This window comes from Triticum aestivum, chromosome 4B (genome assembly GCF_018294505.1).
Source record: "Triticum aestivum cultivar Chinese Spring chromosome 4B, IWGSC CS RefSeq v2.1, whole genome shotgun sequence".
Taxonomy (NCBI): Eukaryota; Viridiplantae; Streptophyta; class Magnoliopsida; order Poales; family Poaceae; genus Triticum; species Triticum aestivum.
The window spans coordinates 241,263,695-241,283,407 of NC_057804.1; the positions used below are offsets into that span (position 1 = coordinate 241,263,695).

General features: G+C 48.4%; 1 protein-coding gene across 4 annotated transcripts; it reads right to left on the reverse strand.

Annotated features, from left to right (window-relative positions):
• Positions 1–330: 330 nt before the first annotated feature.
• Positions 331–3,278, reverse strand: LOC123091901 (uncharacterized). 4 transcript variants are annotated; one of them, XR_006443762.1, is made up of 5 exons: positions 3,041–3,278; positions 2,880–2,956; positions 2,643–2,775; positions 543–610; positions 331–452 (listed from the first exon to the last, which is right to left on the reverse strand). XR_006443762.1 is itself a non-coding variant. In XM_044513517.1 (5 exons), the coding sequence occupies exons 1-5, from the start codon at positions 3,168–3,170 to the stop codon at positions 370–372; spliced, it is 471 nt and encodes a 156-aa protein (XP_044369452.1). In that variant the 5' UTR covers positions 3,171–3,278; the 3' UTR covers positions 331–369. The 4 variants fall into 4 exon arrangements, 3 of the variants coding, with proteins under 3 accessions (XP_044369452.1, XP_044369453.1, XP_044369454.1); XM_044513517.1 differs by having other exon boundaries at positions 2,880–2,936; XM_044513518.1 differs by lacking the exon at positions 2,880–2,956 and having other exon boundaries at positions 3,041–3,268.
• Positions 3,279–19,713: the final 16,435 nt, after the last annotated feature.

Genomic DNA, 19,713 nt, shown 5'->3' on the forward strand with positions numbered 1-19,713 from the left:
TATAAGTACTTCCTCTATCCGGATTTATTAGGCCTAAAGACAACTTCTCTTAGACCAAGACACATAGTAATTTGCTCACATTAATTCTTCCATTTCACTCCCAATGCACTCTCTCACATGCATGCAGCCAATGAAAAAGCACACATGAAGTGTATTAACTTTTCAGCCATGGCACCAACAACAATAGCTTTCAATACAACCAATGAAATGGTTGCATGCATGCACCTTTCCAACGGGGGCCTTATAAAAGGGGACATGCTTGTGATGCTGAGAGGCCTAATAAACCCGGACGGAGGGAGTATCACATAAACAATTTACACGACATCCATGACGACAGCCTCCTCGCCAACACAGGTGCATGCTTTCTCTTCAATCTTTCAGACGCCGTCGCCCACACTGACGCGACTGTCTCCGGACTGCGCATCGGCGGCGGCAAACTCCTCGGCATGCACCTTTGCACGCATCTTTTAGACGCCGTCGCCCACACTGACGCGACTGTCTCCGGACTGCGCATCGGCGGCGGCAAACTCCTCAGCATGCACCTTTGCACGCATGTGAAGATGTTAACAATGACATCCGTTCATTGCTCCTGTTTCTGTTCTGCATAGTTCTACATAAATAGTGAAACCATGATTAATCCACATACTAGGATCTATGATTGTCCATGTAATCGATGCAAGAGATGAACCATATGTCGTGAGCATATGTTATGAAAACCAATCATAAAGTGCATGAGCAAGTGAAATCATACCACGGATCCTCAGCAGATCCCCATGGTACTGAAAATTTGATACCACTGACCTAACATATGACTGAAACAAATCTTTGTAGTTTGCCACAATGTTCTGTCAAAATCATATGACCATAAGAAAATACACTCTATGCATGAGGCCTCTTGATCGAAAGCGACAATCGCGATTGAATCTATTACAAAGATGTCCCCTCAAAATCATATGACCATAAGAAAATACACCCTATGCATGAGGCCTCTTGACAGCGACAATTGCGATTGAATCTATTATAAAGTACAGCATTACATTTCGAGGTTGTTGGTTCCATATTCTAAATGATGGTCTTGCGCTCCATTAAATATAATGATCTCACATGTTTTTACAGGAGTTCGTATTCGTATGGGCCCTACCACTCCCAACAGGACCCCCACTCCCAGCAGGATGCACACCCCCTTCCAGGATATAAGCAACAACCAAACATCAGGTATTGATCATAACCCAGTCAGGACGCACACCCCCTTCCAGGATATAAGCAACAACCAAACATCATGTATTGATCATAACCCAGTCACTCAAGTTCGATACAGTATTACAACTGCTGAACTGTTTCATGATTTGCAGACCCAAAGGAACTAAAAAGGCAGAGGGATAGAGAGCGGTATGCAAAAAATAAAGATGAGATTAATAAGAGAAGGTGTGAAGCCTACAAAAGAAAAAAAAATACCAGTGAGGAAATAGATGGCCTACATAACGGAACACTGGCACAGCTAGCTGTATCACAAGGTAATGATGATCAAATTTCATTATCTATGCCCCAATTGAATTGGCTATAACTTATTTGGAACATGATATGGTGAGTCTCAGTTCCATATAAATGTTTGTATAGATGGGACCTAAACTAACAAAAACCCTATTTTCAGATATACATTCCAGTTAACGTTGAACACTTCCATTGGTACCTAGCAGTTATAAATGCCGGGCAGCGATGCATCCAGGTGCTCGACTCGCTAGGCCCAGGAATGAGCCGCAAAGACCTCACCGCTATGGTTAGTCATTAGTCCCACTACACCATCTTTTGATAACACGATTTCTGTTATTGTTCGGTTGTGATGCTAATACTTTTTCATTTATTCATTCAACAGCTCAAAGGACTAGAAAATGTATTCGAATATGCATCGCTTCAAGTGGAACTAAAAACTGATAAGTGGAAAGACTTAAACATCTCATCATGGCCAAGGGAAGAGTTTATTAAGAGCAAACTACAAAGAGACTGGTATACCTCCTAACTCAAAGGCTCAAAGTAATTGACTTCCGAAGGCTCTGAATTTAGGCTTATTTTGACAGCAACCTGTAGGAGGAATTAGTTTAAATAAGCATGGAGTAGTTTAACATTCTTGAAAGCAAGCTGCGCACACATCTTACTGAATTTAGGCTCATCTTGAAAGCAAAGTTTTGATAGTTTTTTAGCTTTGACATACAATTTTGATAGTTTGGGGACAGATTTAGTCACTGAACCAATTATGACCAGCACATCATTAAACTTTAGTCTCAATATATCTGAATTTCTATCTCTGGACCATGTGGCGGCAAGCAAGCAAATTAAATTGGTAAACAGTACAGTGTACAACTGATTCAGCACTAGAGGTCGACAGTGATAGCACCAAGCGAAATTCAGTAATTATAACCAGCAAATCATTAAACTTAGTCTGAATATCTCAATTCTATCTCTGGACCATGTGGCTGCAGGCAAGCAAATTAAATTAGTAAACAGTGCAATGCCTATCTCATTGAACACTAGGGCCTGAGAGCAACTAGATTCAGTCAAGCATGCAAGTGAATCTAGAGCAGCAGAAAAATCAGGGAACCAGACCTATGAAATCAAAACGAGAGAGAGGTAGAGGGAGGCTTGACCTTGGATTGTTGCTGCCCCATGGCTGGGCGTCATCCCGTGAGAGAAGCCTCACTCCTCCTCTCCCTACATCAAGTTGGTGCAGGTGCGTGGTGAGTTGGAGGCTGGCTGCATCCATTGGCGTGTTGAGGTCTCCTGCAGCCCAGCACGAACACCAACAGAGCAACAAGGTGTGAGGAACACGCATACACTCCTGTAGAATTGAATCAAATAGAGAGGGGAGGCGGGAGGTGGCGCACTTTTTCCTTGAGTGAGTGCTGCTAAAAATCCATGGCTGGGTGTCTTCATCCTCCTCGCTGTGCATAGAGTCCAGTTGCTCTGTGCGTGAGGCAGGAACGTACATCTCATCTCAGGGAAGGGAAGAAGAAGAAATCCAAGAGGAAAGGAGAAGGGGGCGGACCTGTATGTCGTCGGGGTAGCCTTCCTGTCCCGGAGCCACGGGGTAAGGTCGCCGGAGCCAGACGGAGCAGATCCAGCGCCGGCGCACGCGCATCCAGCGCCTCCAGCGCCTCCTCGCCCAGCAGCACCATCAGCGGCGGATAAAAATTCAACCTTTGACCTACGGGGTGTGAGAGAGCGGCCGCGCTGGTGACGAAGGGGAGGGCAGCCTGACCAGGGAGCGCTGGCTATGGTGGAGAGAATGGGGAACAGAGGAGATTGTGAGGGAGTGGTGGGGAACTATCCAGAGAAGAATCTGAGGCGGTAGTGGAGATGATGACTGACGGTTTTTTTTTAGAAATCTGACGTTTTTTTCTTAATACTACTATGTAGAGTACTGTACTAGGCAGTGACGGGAGAGATTGTGATTGATCACGGCCTTGTCCGAACCAAAAAAGAAATTGTCTTATTTTTATCGGTCGTGTCCGATTCACCTCACATTATAATAATAAAAATTAGATTCAGAATAGATGTTTTTACTATCACTAGTAGAAAAAGGGCCTATTGTCCCGGTTGGTAAGGGCCTTTAGTCCCGGTTGATGAACCGGGACTAAAGGGTCGGTACTAATGCCTCCCCCTTTAGTCCCGGTTCAATCCAGAACCGGGACAGAAGGGCCTCCACGTGGCCTGTCCCCTGAGCCCAGGCAGGAGGGCCTTTGGTCTCGGTTGGTGGCACCAATCGGGACCAATAGGCATCCACGCGTCAGCGTTTATGTGGCTGTGGTTTTTGTTTTTTTTGAAGGGGGGGGGGTTGGGGGGTTAATTTAGGTGTTTCATATATTGTGCTATAGCTAGCTAATTAATAGAGAGAAGTGTCCTCTCTTTTGTCCATGCTTGGTCGACGCTACGTACCATACATACATACGTATAGAGAGGACTAGCTAGACACGCTAGCTAGCTAGTAAGCAAACAGAAGATCGTCATGAACATATATGCATACAAAGAGAAGTGATATCGACCACCTCTCCTTCTCCGAGAGATTGGTCGAACAAACAAGTTCTCGTATATCTATCCGACACTACCGGCTACATATATACAATAATTATCTTTTACAAATATATAATCTCCTAAAATACGGACGCGTGGTCCACATAGTATTCTCCGTCTTCAGCGATCACGTGGTCAAGAAAGAATGCCGTCAATTCCTCTTGAATTGCTCGCATGCGATCTGGTGCTAGGAATTCACCCCGCATCCGAAACATCTAATTTTAAGAAGGAGGTCAATATATATATATATATATATATATATATATATATATATATATGTTTAAATGAATGAATGAAACTCAACACAAATGATGGTAATAAAATAAAATTGTGAATATTGTTATTTACGCACTTCATATTGTTTGTCGGAGTAGCCCCGCTCACAGGTCGTGTGGCGGATGGACTCGCAAATGTAGTATCCACAGAAATCATTCCCTTGTTCTTGCCACAACCACTTTACAAGAAATAGAGGTCAATCAAACTGATAATTAGCAAGCATGCTAAATGGTATTGATGAAACTAGCGCTTGAATCACTAGGAGATGCCTGGAATATGCTACTATATAATACTTACTTTCGGGTGCCTAAACTGATAATTCTATTTTTTCTTCTTCTCCTCTATTCTTTTCTTCTTCTCCTCTTCTTTTTCTTCTTTTTTCTTCTTCTTATTTATTTCTCCTCTTCTTCCTATCCCCTCTTCTTCTCCTTTCTTCCTCTTCTTTTTTCCTTTTTCCTCTTATTCTTTTTCTTCTTCTTGTATTGCTTTTTTTTAAATAATGTTCAAATAAAAATCTATGAACATAAAACATATATACACACAGAGAACATATATACATTTTTATAAAAATGCAAAAAACAAAAAAAATTTAAAAAAGACATAAACAGATATACATACATACATTTTTCTTTCATATGAACATACATACATACATTTTCTTTGCATATGACCATACATACATTTTTCTTTGCATATGACCATTCATACATTTTCTTTGCATATGCTTTGCATATAAACATACATACATATGAACATACATACATACATATAAACATAACATACATACACAAAAAATTCTAAAAATCTGCCTAAAAAAATCTAAAAATCTGCCTAAAAAAATTATATGAAAAAAAGCATACATCATCCATCCATCCATATAATGAACATATACATCATCCATCCATCCATATAATCAACATATGCATATGAAAAAAAAAATTATATGAAAAAAAATTATATGAAGAGGATCGAGGGGACAGGGAGGAAAGGGGGTCGCCGAAGCTGGACCGAACGGGGAGGAGGGGCGGCGTCGAGGCAGGGGCGGCAGTGGGGGCGGGCGTCGGCGACGACGTCGACAATGGTGGGGGCGGGCCGGGGCGCAGGGGCGCGGCCGTGCGTGCTCGGGGACGGGGCAGGGGCACGGGGCGGCGGCCGGCGTGGGCTCGGGCGCGGGGCAGGGGCACGGGGAGACGGGGATGGCGGCCGGCGGCGGCGACGGCGACGAGGAGCGCGCGAGCGATTTGGGCAGCTTGGCGGCGGCGGCAACTGGCTAGGGAGGCGAGGGAGATGTGAAATTTTCACAAGTCCTGGTTATATAGCAAGGGCATTAGTCCCGGTTGGTGCCACCAACCGGGACCAAAGGCCAATTTTCAGCAGCCCAAAGGCGGGAAGCGGCGGCCTTTGGTCCCGGTTGGTGGCACCAACCGGGACTAAAGGGGGGTATTAGTCCCGGTTGGTGCCACCAACCAGGACCAAAGGCCTTGTGCTGCCCCGTGCCAAATGTTTAGTCCCACCTTGCTAGTTGAGAGGGAGCCGCACCAGTTTATAAGGTGCGGTGCGGCTCCCCTCTCGAGCTCCTCTCTAAAGCAGGCTTTCGGGCCTAACTCTGCCATCTGTGCCTGTGGCCTACTAGGCCTTCCACGGGCCTGAATCCTGGCCCATAGGGTTTCTAGTCGTATTCAGGCCGTGGGGCCCAGTAGGTGGCATTTTTTTGTTTTTTTGTTTTATTTGTTGCTTTATTTAGTTTATTTTGGTTTCGGTTTATTTTTCTTTTGGTCTTTTGCTTTATTTTTTAATTCTTTTTGCTTTTAGTTTTAGAAAAATTATAAACTTTCTGTTAATGCCATTAGTTTTTAAATCTGAAAACTCTTTTTTTGTTTTTTTTGTTGCTTTATTTATTTTATTTTGTTTCTACTTACAACAAAATACTTATTGTTGCTATTTTTATTTTATTTTTCAGTTTTTGTTCTGTTTTCTACATTATTTAGTTTTTGTTGTTTTTTGCTTTATTTTTTAATTCTTTTTGCTTTTAGTTTTAGAAAAATTATAAACTTTCTGTTAGTGCCATTAGTTTTCAAATCTGAAAACTTTTTTTTTGTTTCCTTTGTTGCTTTATTTATTTTATTTTGTTTCTACTTACAACAAAATACTTTTTGTTGCTATTTTTATTTTTTTCAGTTTTTTGTTCTGTTTTCTGCATTATTTATTTTTGTTGTTTTTTGCTTTATTTTTTAATTCTTTTTGCTTTTAGTTTTAGAAAAATTATAAACTTTCTGTTAGTGCCATTAGTTGCTTTATTTATAAACTCTTTTTTTGTTTTCTTTGTTGCTTTATTTATAAACCGGTGTGAGCGCCCTTCGGTTGGCGAGGTTTTAAAATTCATAGTTTTCAAATGAACTCTGAAAAAGTTGGCATAGCATGTGCATGTACAAAACGGACAATGGTATCATACTCGTCTGTTACAAAGTTGGCATGTTATCATCATAATAGTTGCGGGAGAAAGTCTTCACTTTTTTTCGCTTGTGTCGTTTGCTTATTGCGCCGTAACCATGGATAATCTTCATCGTTTATCAGGATGCTTGGGTCAGCCTTGACTTTGAAGGGGGGAATTTCATGAAACTTTTCATACTCTTCAGACATGTCTGTCTTGCCCTCCACTCCCAGGATGTCCCTTTTTCCTAAAAGAACTATGTGGCGCTTTGGCTCATTGTATGATGTATTCGCTTCCTTATCTATTCTTTTCCTCGGTCTGGTAGACATGTCCTTCACATAGATAACCTGTGCCACATCATTGGCTAGGACGAACGGTTCGTCAGTGTACCCAAGACTTTTCAGATCCACTGTGGTCATTCCGTACTGTGGGTCTACCTGTACCCCGCCTCCTGACAGATTGACCCACTTGCACTTAAACAAAGGGACCTTAAAATCTACTCCGTAGTCAAGTTCCCATATGTCTGCTATGTAACCATAATATGTGTCATTTCCATTGTCGGTTGCTGCATCAAAGCGGATGATGGAGTCATGTACCTAGGCTAGGGTCACAGACCTGATCTAAGTACCCTGCCCAAAGACACCCCTAGAAGAGATCACCTTCCAGTCGACCTACGAGGGATTCACTCGACCGACTTGAAGGACTCGACCACGAAGATTCACTCGACCACCAGAAGGTCAAGAGGCACTCTGCACTGCAACGGTCTGTAATTAAGTAGACTTTATGATAGTAAAGACACTTTATGTGGGGCGTTACCAGTAACGCCCCGGACTTAATGTACCTTAAACCCTTCATTACGTGGGTTGGCTGGGGTCCTGGCGCACTCTATATAAGCCACCCCCCTCCACAGGCAGAAGGGTTCGGCACCCTGTAATCCATATACACATAATCCACTCGACCGCCTCCGGGCTCCGAGACGTAGGGCTTTTACTTCCTCCGAGAAGGGCCTGAACTCGTACATCTCTTGTGCTTACAACCTCTCCATAGCTAGGACCTTGCCTCTCCATACCTACCCCCCACTCTACTGTCTGACTTAGATCCACGACAGTTGGTGCCCGCCGTGGGGCCGGTGTTTTAGCGATTTTGTGGAGAAGTTGCGATTCTTCCAAGTACTTTCATCATGGTAGCTGCTGGAGTTTTGGTCGAGGGTCGAGAGATTCATCTCGGTGCTCTCACATTCGTCGCCGACGACTCCGCCTGGCTCCAGGAGGCTCCACTCGACGTCGATGCGCTCCCCGTCCGCGGTGCGACGCATTTTCGCGCATGTGTCCGCGGCATTCTGCTGCGGCAGCCGTCGACCCCATATTGGTCGACTCCCCTATCGACCACCCTCCCGGTCTCCCGGCAGCGCCAGACGGCCACCACCCAAGTTGCGGCAATCGAGCCCGACGAATCTCTCTACGGCCTGTTCGATCTGTCGACTGGCTCCGTAGAGACTGCATCCGAATGCGATAGCAGTGATCCAGCGGCGGAAATCCTGATGGTCGACGGGCCTCGCAGCCCCCCTGGCTTCGCCCGTGATGGTGGGGCAGGCGACGGAGACGACCCCGCACGAGACCATGAAGAGTACCAGCCCGAGCCACTCGACTCTCTGCAAAGAGAGGAACTTCGCCGCAGGAACATGGATGCCCTGCATACTCCCATCGCAGGAGAAACCCCCGAGGCTCGCGCCTTGGAGGAGGCACATTTGGCCAATTTGGCCGAACGCGCTCGCCTGGAGAATCTTCAGCGAGCACTCGACGAGCGCGCGCGGCAACGAGTTCTCAACGCCAATCGACGTCAACTCTTCCCGTCGACTCAGGTATATCGAACCCCAATCCGGAATTTAGCATCTGCGACCCGTATAGCAGAGTCCATCCAGCCCTCTCAGTCGGAAGCTGGCAGAGGCTTGATGCAGATAAGGGATCTGCTCCGGGCAGCAGGAGATCAGAATTCAGCCGTGTCGCAGTCGCGCAACAGAATTCACAGTCGATCCGTCGCTGCGAATACGGTTCAGTCGGCTCACAGTCCCAGATCGCCTCCGCGGCGTGAAGGGCGCGAGAATCGGCGAGACCAATATGGAGACCGACACGACCGAGATGATAGGCGTTGAGTGCCCACTCCCCCTCCGAGGGGTGGGTCTTACGCTCCTCGGCAGCAAGATGACAGACGTCAGCTCAGTGCGGGGCGAAGAGTTCCAGTCGACCCCAGAGAACCAGGCTTCGACGCGCGATCCATTATCGTGCAAGGCTTGGTTGACCGGAACAGAGCCCATCGAGGTGGACTCGACAGAGATGCGCCCACGAGCAGTCGAGTGCACGTTTCTGGTCTGGAATGTTTCAGCAGAGCTATCAGAGCCGCAGTGATTCCTCCCAATTTCAGGTTGGCAACAGGAGTCAGCAAGTTCACCGGTGAGTCTAAGCCTGAAACTTGGCTTGAGGACTACCGAGTGGCGGTTCAGATTGGTGGTGGGAATGACGAGGTGGCCATGAAGCATTTGCCCCTCATGTTGGAAGGTTCTGCCAGAGCGTGGTTGAATCAGTTACCTCCTAGCAGCATTTACACTTGGGAAGATCTGTCCCGAGTGTTCGTCAGAACGTTTGAAGGAACTTGCAAGCGACCGACTGGATTGACGGAACTGCAAGTCTGCGTGCAGAAGACCAATGAGACTCTAAGGGAGTATATTCAGAGATGGATCACTTTGCACCATACTGTGGAGAATGTGTCTGATCATCAGGCAGTCTGCGCCTTCAAGGATGGTGTCAAGAATAGAGAATTGAGTTTGAAATTTGGTCGAACCGGAGACATGACCTTGAGTCGGATGATGGAAATTGCTACCAAGTACGCCAACGGCGAAGAAGAAGACCGACTCCGAAGCGGCAAGCACAAGCCGAGCCAGTCGGAGAAGGGAAACACCAGTCAGAAACAGAAGCGGAAGGCTGAACCGGCAGCTCCTGGAGAGGCTCTGGCCGTGACTCATGGAAAGTTTAAAGGGAAACCAAAAGGATCCTGGAACCCTAAGAAGGTAAAGGATAAAGAAGGGAATGATGTGATGGATATGCCGTGTCACATCCACACGAAGAAAGACGAAGAGGGAAATATCATTTACCCAAAGCATACCACTCGCCAATGTCGACTCCTGATCCAGCAGTTTCAAGGAAAACAGTCTAAAGACAAGGAAAAAGAGTCGGACAAGGCCGAAGACAAGGAGGACAGTGAGGAAGGATATCCGCATGTCAACTCCACTTTGATGATCTTTGCAGATGTGGAAAGCAAGAGTCGATTGAAAGTCATTAACCGCGAGGTGAACATGGTTACCCTAGCAAAAGCAAATTATCTGAAATGGTCCCAAACACCCATCACATTCGACCAATCTGATCACCCGACTCATATTGCCACCCCTGGGAGGCAAGCTTTGGTGGTCAATCCAGTTGTCGAAGGCATTCGACTGACAAAAGTGCTGATGGACGGTGGTAGCGGGCTGAATTTATTGTATGCAGACACACTGAAAGGAATGGGCATTCCGATGTCCCGACTGAGCACCAGTAACATGAGCTTTCATGGAGTTATACCAGGGAAGAAAGCCGAGTCACTCAGCCAAATAGCTCTGGACATGGTGTTTGGTGATTCGGAACATTTTCGCAAAGAGAAGTTGACGTTTGAGGTCGTGGATTTTCAGAGTGCATATCATGCCATTTTGGGGAGACCAGCTTATGCACGGTTCATGGCTCGACCATATTATGTGTACCTCAAATTGAAGATGCCCGGCCCCAAAGGAGTGATCACTGTCACCGGTGATCGGAAAAAGGCAGAAGAGTGCTTTCAGAAGGGCTCAAAGATTGCTGATTCCCAGGTGACAGCGGTCGAGTTTGAAGAATACAAGCAAAACGCAGATCCGAGTGATTTGCTGCGATCCAAGAAACCCGCCATAGAATCTGCATTTCAGTCGTCCGGTGAGACGAAGCCTGTTCACATTCACCCGACTGACCCCGATGCAGCCCCGACCCACATCTCCACAACACTCGACCCGAAATAGGAAGAAGCGCTCATCCAGTTCCTCCGTGAGAACTGGGACATTTTTGCATGGAAGCCCGCTGACATGCCAGGTGTTCCCAGGGGACTGGCTGAGCATTGCCTAAGAGTCGACTCATCAGCAAAACCAGTCAAAGAGCATCTTCGGCGGTCTGCCGTCCAGAAGAGAAAAGCCATTGGTGAGGAAGTGGCTCGACTGTTGGCGGCAGGATTTATCCGAGAGATATACCACTCCGAATGGCTCGCTAATGTTGTCATGGTTCCTAAGAAGGACAAATCGCTCCGAATGTGCATTGATTTCAAGCACATCAACCGGGCCTGCCCGAAAGATCATTTTCCTCTCCCTCGCATAGATCAGATTGTTGACTCGACCGCGGGATGCGAGAGATTGTCTTTTCTAGACGCCTACTTCGGGTACCACCAGATCCGTCTGTATGGACCCGACGAGGTAAAAACAGCTTTCATCACTCCATTCGGGTGCTTCTGCTATATCACCATGCCATTCGGCCTCAAGAATGCCGGAGCCACATTTATGCGAATGATTCAGAAGTGTCTACTCACTCAAATCAGTCGGAATGTGGAAGTGTATATGGATGATATCATCGTCAAGTCACGAAAAGGTTCCGACCTGCTCGCTGACCTCGCCGAAACATTTGCCAACCTCAGAAGGTATGATATCAAGCTCAATCCATCAAAGTGCACATTCGGAGTTCCTGGTGGCAAGTTACTCGGTTTTCTCGTTTCCGAGCGAGGGATCGACGCTAATCCAGAAAAGATCGACACTATTCTTCGAATGAAACGCCCTGTGCGAGTGCACGATGTCCAGAAGCTTACTGGATGCTTGGCCGCATTAAGTTGATTCATCTCACGACTCGGTGAAAAGGCATTGCCTCTTTACCGACTAATGAAGAAGGCAGACAAGTTCGAGTGGACTCCAGAAGCTGATGCAGCGTTTGCCGAGCTAAAAGATCTGCTCTCCACCCAGCCGGTGCTTGCTGCTCCAATCAGCAAAGAGCCTCTGTTGCTTTATATCGCAGCCACAGGACAAGTCGTCAGTACAGTGCTTACGGTCGAGCGGGAAGAGAAGGAAAAGCTTTCAAAGTTCAGCGCCCAGTGTATTATTTGTCTGAAGTCTTGACTCCATCCAAGCAGAGATATCCTCATTATCAGAAGCTTGGGTATGGAATATACATGACCACAAAGAAGGTTGCTCATTATTTCTCTGATCATTCCATCACAGTCGTCAGCGACGCTCCACTACCAGAGATCTTGCACAACAGAGATGCAACTGGTCGAGTGGCGAAATGGGCGATTGAACTTCTTCCCCTTGATATCAAGTTTGAGGCAAAGAAAGCCATTAAGTCCCAGGCAATAGCAGATTTCCTCGCCGAGTGGATTGAACAGCAGCAGCCGACTGAAGTTCACTCGGAGCATTGGACCATGTTTTTTGATGGCTCTAAGATGTTGAATGGTTCCGGTGCTGGGGTTGTCCTGGTTTCCCCCAGAGGAGATAAGCTCAGATATGTGCTCCAGATTCACTTTGATTCCTCCAACAATGAGGCAGAGTATGAGGCCCTCTTATACGGATTGCGCATGGCCATTTCACTCGGCGTCCGTCGCCTGATGGTCTATGGCGATTCAGATTTAGTGGTCAACCAAGTGATGAAGGAGTAGGACGTGAGAAGCCCAGCCATGACTGGATACTGCAGTGCAGTGAGGAAGCTGGAAAAGAAGTTCGAAGGGTTGGAGCTCCATCATATACCCCGACTGAAAAATCAAGCAGCTGATGATCTAGCAAAGATAGGTTCCAAGAGAGGGGCCATTCCGAGTGGTGTGTTCTTGGAGCATATACACACTCCGTCAGTCAAAGAAGATCCTTTCACCGAAGAAACTCCATAGCCCAAGAGTGCCGCAGATCCGACTGAGGTTGAAGTCCCAGCAGTGGTCGACTTGGTCATGGAGGTCTTGGTGGTCATTCCCGACTGGACAGTTCCGTATATCGCGTATATCCTGAGAAAAGAGCTTCCAGAAGATGAGGAAGAGGCTCGACAGATCGTCCGTCGATCTAAAGCCTTTACCGTAATCAAAGGACAGTTATATATAGAAAGCGTGACTGGAGTTGGTCAGAAGTGCATAACACCAGAAGAAGGTCGAATCATCCTTAATGATATCCACTCGGGGACCTGTGGTCATCATGCGTCCTCTCGGACCATCGTGGCCAAAGCATACCGAGCCGGATTTTACTGGCCAAAGGCGAATGAGATGGCAAAGGAAATAGTGGATAAGTGCGAAGGATGTCAGTTCTACTCGAATATGTCGCACAAGCCTGCATCACCTCTGAAGACCATTCCACTCGTCTGGCCTTTCGCAGTATGGGGGTTGGACATGGTCGGTCCTTTGAGAACATGTCGAAGTGGCTTCACACATGTACTGGTGGCAGTCGACAAGTTCACCAAGTGGATTGAGGCTAAACCAATCAAGAACCTTGACGTCGGTACTGTTGTTAGCTTCATCAGGGAACTGATATTCAGATATAGAGTCCCGCACAGCATCATTACGGATAATGGGTCGAACTTTGACTCGGAGGAATTCAGGGATTTCTGCAACTCTCAAGGCACACGAGTCGACTACGCTTCAGTCGCCCATCCGCAGACGAATGGACAAGCAGAGCGAGCCAATGGCCTGATTCTCAAGGGATTGAAACCCCGACTGATGCGTGATCTCAAGCATGCAGCTGGAGCGTGGGTCGACGAACTTCCCTCGGTGCTTTGGGGACTGTGGACCACACCTAATCGATCGACTGGAAGAACTCCATTCTTCTTGGTCTATGGAGCTGAAGCAGTCTTGCCGAGCGATCTTCTCCACAATGCTCCTCGAGTTGAGATCTACAACGAAGCAGAAGCTGAACAAGCGCGGCATGACGCAGTCGACCTTTTAGAGGAAGAAAGGGAGATGGCTCTGATCCGATCGACCATTTACCAATAAGATTTGTGTCGTTTCCACGCCAGAAATGTGAGGGGTCGAGCCTTCCAGGAAGGAGATTTAGTTCTCCGAGTGGATCAGAAGAAACCTCACAAGCTTGCTCCTTCTTGGGAAGGACCCTTCATCGTCACCAAAGTTCTCCACAATGGGGCGTACCGTCTTTACAACGTCGAACATAATATCGACGAGCCCCGAGCTTGGAACGCGGAACTACTCCGCCCATTTTACACTTAAGTTTATCACTCGGATGAGTTGCAATAAAGTACTCCTGTAGTTCATGGATTTCAAAATAACAGTGTCATAGTTCCTCCATAATTTTTGTCACTTTTTATTTTTGTCCAATAAAATTTTCCCCTCAGTGGGTGACTCAGCCGCGAATCCGTTTCGCCTAAGTTTGTAAAAATCCTTACCGAGTGGTGAGCCAGACTCCCACTCGGAGGCTTAGCTGCGAATCCGTTTCGCCTAAGATCAAATAAAAATCCTACCGAGTGAAGAGCAGACCTCTCACTCGGGGGCTTAGCTGCAGCCCAGTGCTCGCCTAAGATATAAAAATCCTACCGAGTAGTAAGCCAGACTTCCACTCGGAGGCTTAGCTGCAGTCCAAGTACTCGCCTAAGTTATAAAAATCCTACCGAGTGGTAAGCCAGACTTCCACTCGGAGGCTTAGCTGCAGTCCAAGTACTCGCCTAAGTTATCAAAATCCTACCGAGTGGTAAGCCAGACTTCCACTCGGGGGCTTAGCTGCAGTCCAAGTACTCGCCTAAGTTATAAAATCCTACCGAGTGAAGAGCAAACCTCTCACTCGGGGGCTTAGCTGCAGCCCAGTGCTCGCCTAAGATATAAAAATCCTACCGAGTGAAGATCAAACCTCTCACTCGGAGGCTTAGCTGCAGTCCAAGTACTCGCCTAAGTTATCAAAATCATACCGAGTGAAGAGCAAACCTCTCACTCGGAGGCTTAGCTGCAATCCAAGTACTCGCCTAAGTTATCAAAATCCTACCGAGTGAAGAGAAAACCTCTCACTCGGGGGCTTAGCTGCAGCCCAGTGCTCGCCTAAGTTATCAAAATCCTACCGAGTGGTAAGCCAGACTTTCACTCGGAGGCTTAGCTGCAGTCCAAGTACTCGCCCAAGTTATCAAAATCCTACCGAGTGAAGAGCAAACCTCTCACTCGGAGGCTTAGCTGCAGTCCAAGTACTCGCCTAAGTTATCAAAATCCTACCGAGTGAAGAGCAAACCTCTCACTCGGGGGCTTAGCTGCAGCCCAGTGCTCGCCTAAGTTATCAAAATCCTACCGAGTGGTAAGCCAGACTTCCACTCGGAGGCTTAGCTGCAGTCCAAGTACTCGCCTAAGTTATCAAAATCCTACCGAGTGGTAAGCCAGACTTCCACTCGGAGGCTTAGTTGCAGTCCAAGCACTCGCCTAAGTTATAAAATTCCTACTGAGTGAAGAGCAAACCTCTCACTCGGGGGCTTAGCTGCAGCCCAGTGCTCGCCTAAGTTATCAAAATCCTACCGAGTGGTAAGCCAGACTTCCACTCGGAGGCTTAGCTGCAGTCCAAGCACTCGCCTAAGTTATAAAATCCTACCGAGTGAAGAGCAAACCTCTCACTCGGGGGCTTAGCTGCAGCCCAGTGCTCGCCTAAGATATAAAAATCCTACCGAGTGAAGAGCAAACCTCTCACTCGGAGGCTTAGCTGCAGCCCAGTGCTCGCCTAAGATATAAAAATCCTTACCGAGTGAAGAGCAAACCCCTCACTCGGGGGCTTAGCTGCAGCCCAGCGCTCACCTAAGTGGATTAAGGAATAAGTCGACTACAGTGAACGTCTTGCTTTGAACCTGCAAAAGACATTTCAAGCCAAAAGCAATCATATTCAAACATCAAATTCAAGTTCGGAACGATACCTAAAGGAACCGAAAGTGCTCAGGCGCTAAGCCTGTTAAGGTTTATCGGTTACAACTCCACTCGGCATACCGAGGCAAATTTAAAGCATCGAGCTTAAAAGAAGTTTTTTACCCCTCCTGTGGAGGGCTGGAAGGCGCGACAAACTCATCAAGATCAATTCCATCCGCGATCCGAGTGGCAGCAGCAATGAAAGTTTCCATAAAGGACCTGAAGTCGTGTTTCTTGGTGTTGGCCACCCGGAGGGCCGCCAGCTTGTCTTCTCGCGCATCTTTGCAGTGGACTCGGGCCAGACACAGAGCAACATCTGCACCGCACCGAGCCGAGGATTTTTTCCACTCCTGCACTCGACCAGGGACCGTGTCCAAGCGAGCCATCAGCGACTCGAGGTCGTTCTGGAGTGTCTCCCTGGGCCAGAGCGTTGAGTCGATGCGAGATGTGGCGACCTTCAGCCTTGCAAGATAGTCCACGACAGCTGCAACACGGGACTCCAGTCGGAAAACATTCATGGCAACTTCGTCGTTCACCGGAGAATTGACGGGGTCAAGGTTTGGTTCCAGCCGGCTAGTCTCTTCTTCGAAGTCTTGACAAAATTCTGCAAGGACGATCACCGAGTCAAGGCAATGGTCGAATGGAAAAATCACAGTTGAAAATGATTGTTGAGCGTAAAGGTTTACCTTCAAGCATAAGGAACAGCTTCTTGGCAAGACCACTCAGGAAGGCCTCCAGATCATTTTTCTTCCCAAGAGCAGCTTTCAGATTGGTATTTTCTTGTTCAAGCTTGGTGGCTGAAGCTAATTTCTCGTCAGCAAGCTTGATCTTCTCAGCTAGTTCAAGGTCTTTTTTCTGTTGGGCCTCCTTCACCTTACCTGCAAGTTACAACAAGATCGGATATTGAAACAAATAAAGGGAAAAAGCAGTCGTCGAGGTCTCACCAAACATACCTTTGGTCTCCTCTTTTGCCTTCGTCAGATTCTCCTGAGCCAGCTTCAAATCCAGCTCGAGCTGAATGTGCTTGTTTTCCAGCTCAGTGTAGCGAGCCGCAAGGTCACAGGATCTCTGCGAAGAATCAATCGACTAAATGTCAAAGATAATTCACTTCCGAGTGGAAAAGGAAAAAGCATGTGTTTCTAAGACTACAGCCGAATACAAGCATTCGACCGTAGTCTCGGGGACTACACCCAGTGGGTGCACTCAGCGTGCCCCCACTAATCCTATTGAAGATAGAGTCGACCAGTCGACCTCAAAAAAATGTATTCTTTAAGACTGTAATCGACTGCAAGCAGTCGACCACAGTCTCGGGGACTACACCCAGTGGGTGCACTCAGCGTGCCCCCACCGGTTTGCGAAATCCAGTCGCCATAGTCGAATGACGGAAAGACTGAACTTATAAAGCCTAAGGCCGACTGCCAGCAGTCGACCTTAGCCTTGGGGACTACACCCAGCGGGTGCACTCAGCGTGCCCCCGCTAACACGGAGTTTAAATCGACACACCCACGGGGTGATTACTATAAATTCTGGAAAGAAAAGTTTTTGATAGCATATCCTAACAGAACAAGCGGTGGTCGACTGACCTGAACATTGCTTTGAAGGGCGGAACTGGCATCGTAAGCTGCCTGGCTCGCATCCCGGATGGTCTTCAGCTGCTCCATCATGATCCCTGCCTGGCGTATCGCCTCCTTCGCGGCGCCAGCTTGGTCCTCTGGGACGTGGTGCGTCGTGAAGAGGGAGGGCTGCAGAGCACTCGTCAGTGGATCTGCGAAGGACACAGTGTGTCGAGTGGTGTTCTCCTCCTCCGCGACCAGAGTCTCAGGCACCGTCACATCCTGGGGCACCCTGCCGGCAGACGCTTTCCTACTCCTTCTGTGCTTCAGCGGTTCCTCATCTTCATCATCATCAGGGAGAGTGATAACAACATTGGATGGAGCTACAGAAAAGAATCAGAATTAGAGATCATGAGTCAGTCGACTAGAAACGGTGTTAAGAGTATAGTACCAGGTTTTGAGGTTGCTGCGTCCTCCATCTCATGGTCGTCAGCCCGGGCTGAGGTTTCAGAAGTAGCAGCACTGCAACTCCAAAGGATCAGTCGACTAACTTCAGCGCCAACCAGAGATAAAGTTCGCACAAAACAAGAAGACTTAAGCAGCATGATTACCCTGATATGGTGGGGATGGACACCTTCATCTTCGGCAGGAGCTTGGTCGGCTTTGACGGGGCCGCCCTGGGCTGCTTCAACGCCTTTTCAGTCGGCGCCGGAGAGATGGTCCGAGGGCGCTTGGTCGACTGTGTAACAGTCGCAACCCCCTTGCCACGTTCAGTCGCAGGGTCATGGACAAGCTTCGACCGCCTTTCCGAGCGCGGTGGTGCGACCTCCTCCTCCTCCTCTTCTTCGTCCTCATCATCATCATCATCATCGTCATCATCATCATCATCATCCTCAGCGGCGTCCGAGTCCCACTCCTCCTCCTGGCTCTCGCCCCCGCTCGCTTCTCCCTCCTCAGTCGGAGCCTGTGCTCCATTGGGCATCGAGTATAGCTCAGTGAGGGCCTGATAGACATCAAGACAAAGATTAGTCCACCGATCGGCAGAGAAAACAGAAATAAATGTGACAAGAATACAATGGGAAGTGGAGCAGACATACCTTGTTTGGATCACTGTGGTGGTCGAGTGGAGGAATCCTTCTGGCTCCACGAGGGTTATCCTTGTTCCCAGTAACAGCGGCCATCCACCTTTCCACAGTGGCATTGTCGACTGCTTCTGGATTGACCCAAGTCTCATCCTCAGTCCCGTGGTACAACCACATGTAATGGCTCCGGAACTGAAGAGGCTGGATACGACGCCTAAGAAAAACCTCCAGGAGATCCATACCCGTCACTCCCTCCCGAACCAACTGAACTACACGCTCCATCAGCATCTTCACATCAGCTTTCTCCTCCGGAATCACCTTCAGAGAGGAGGGCTTGTTCACTCGGCCCATGGTGAACTAAGGGAGTCCACTCGACTGCCCCGGCGTCGGCTGATCCTGGCAGTAGAACCAGGTCGACTGCCAGCCTTTGACTGACTCGGGAAACGTCATGGCTGGGAAGGTGCTCTTGTTCCTCACCTGGATCCCCAGACCCCCACACATTTGGACAACTCGGGTTTTTTGTCGCCTGGGCTCGCCTTCTTCACGGTCTGAGAGCGACACGTGAATATGTGCTTGAACAAGCCCCAATGCGGTCGACAACCCAGAAAACTCTCACACATGGACACAAACGCGGCAAGATAGGCGATAGAATTCGGGGTGAAGTGGTGGAGTTGCGCTTCAAAGAAGTTCAAGAAACCACGGAAGAAAACGCTCGGCGGCAAAGAAAATCCGCGGTCGACATGGGTAGCCAGAAGCACGCACTCACCCTCTTCCAGCTGGGGCTGCCACTCTTTCCCCGGAAGCCTTGCAGCTCCATGAGGGATCAGGCCCTCGTTGGCCATGTCGAGGAGATCCGTCTCCGTGATGGTCGATTGGATCCAATCTCCCTGGACCCAGCCTTTCGGCAGGCGAGATCTAGACGAAGACCCGCCACGACTGGTGGATCTCCCCTTCGCCTTCTCCGTCGCCGACGCCTTCTTCGCGCGTTCCAGCGCCGCCGTCTTCTCCTTGACCATGGCTGCCGGCGAGACACGCGGGGAGAAGTTGTGCGGAGGCGAGAGCGAGCGCGTTGGGCGGAGACGAAGGGAGCAGAGAGAGAATGCTGAGGCACTGCTCAAAAAACCCTCGCCGGGCGCGTTTATAAGATCCCTTCAGAGTGGATGACAGGTGGGCCCGGTCGATCTAATCATATCCTGACACAGTTGCGCGGACGTGATACGTGGCGAAAAAAGCAGCGTGAGGATCGAGGCGTCTATGCCCTGTCCCATCCGAGCACAGCGGTCCGCCCCGCTTCGCGCGCTTCCCCAAATTTGGTATCCCGCGGAATCTGCGAACGGCAGATCGGTCTGCCAGACGCGGG

Excerpts from the sequence above, each read along its gene's own strand:
- LOC123091901 (XM_044513517.1), bottom strand. The coding sequence starts at position 3,170 with ATGGTGCTGCTGGGCGAGGAGGCGCTGGAGGCGCTGGATGCGCGTGCG. Across the intron at positions 2,937-3,040 it reads GCTACCCCGACGACATACAG|CGAGGAGGATGAAGACACCC; the intron begins GTCCGCCCCCTT and ends CTCTATGCACAG. Across the intron at positions 2,776-2,879 it reads AGCACTCACTCAAGGAAAAA|GAGACCTCAACACGCCAATG; the intron begins GTGCGCCACCTC and ends GCTGGGCTGCAG.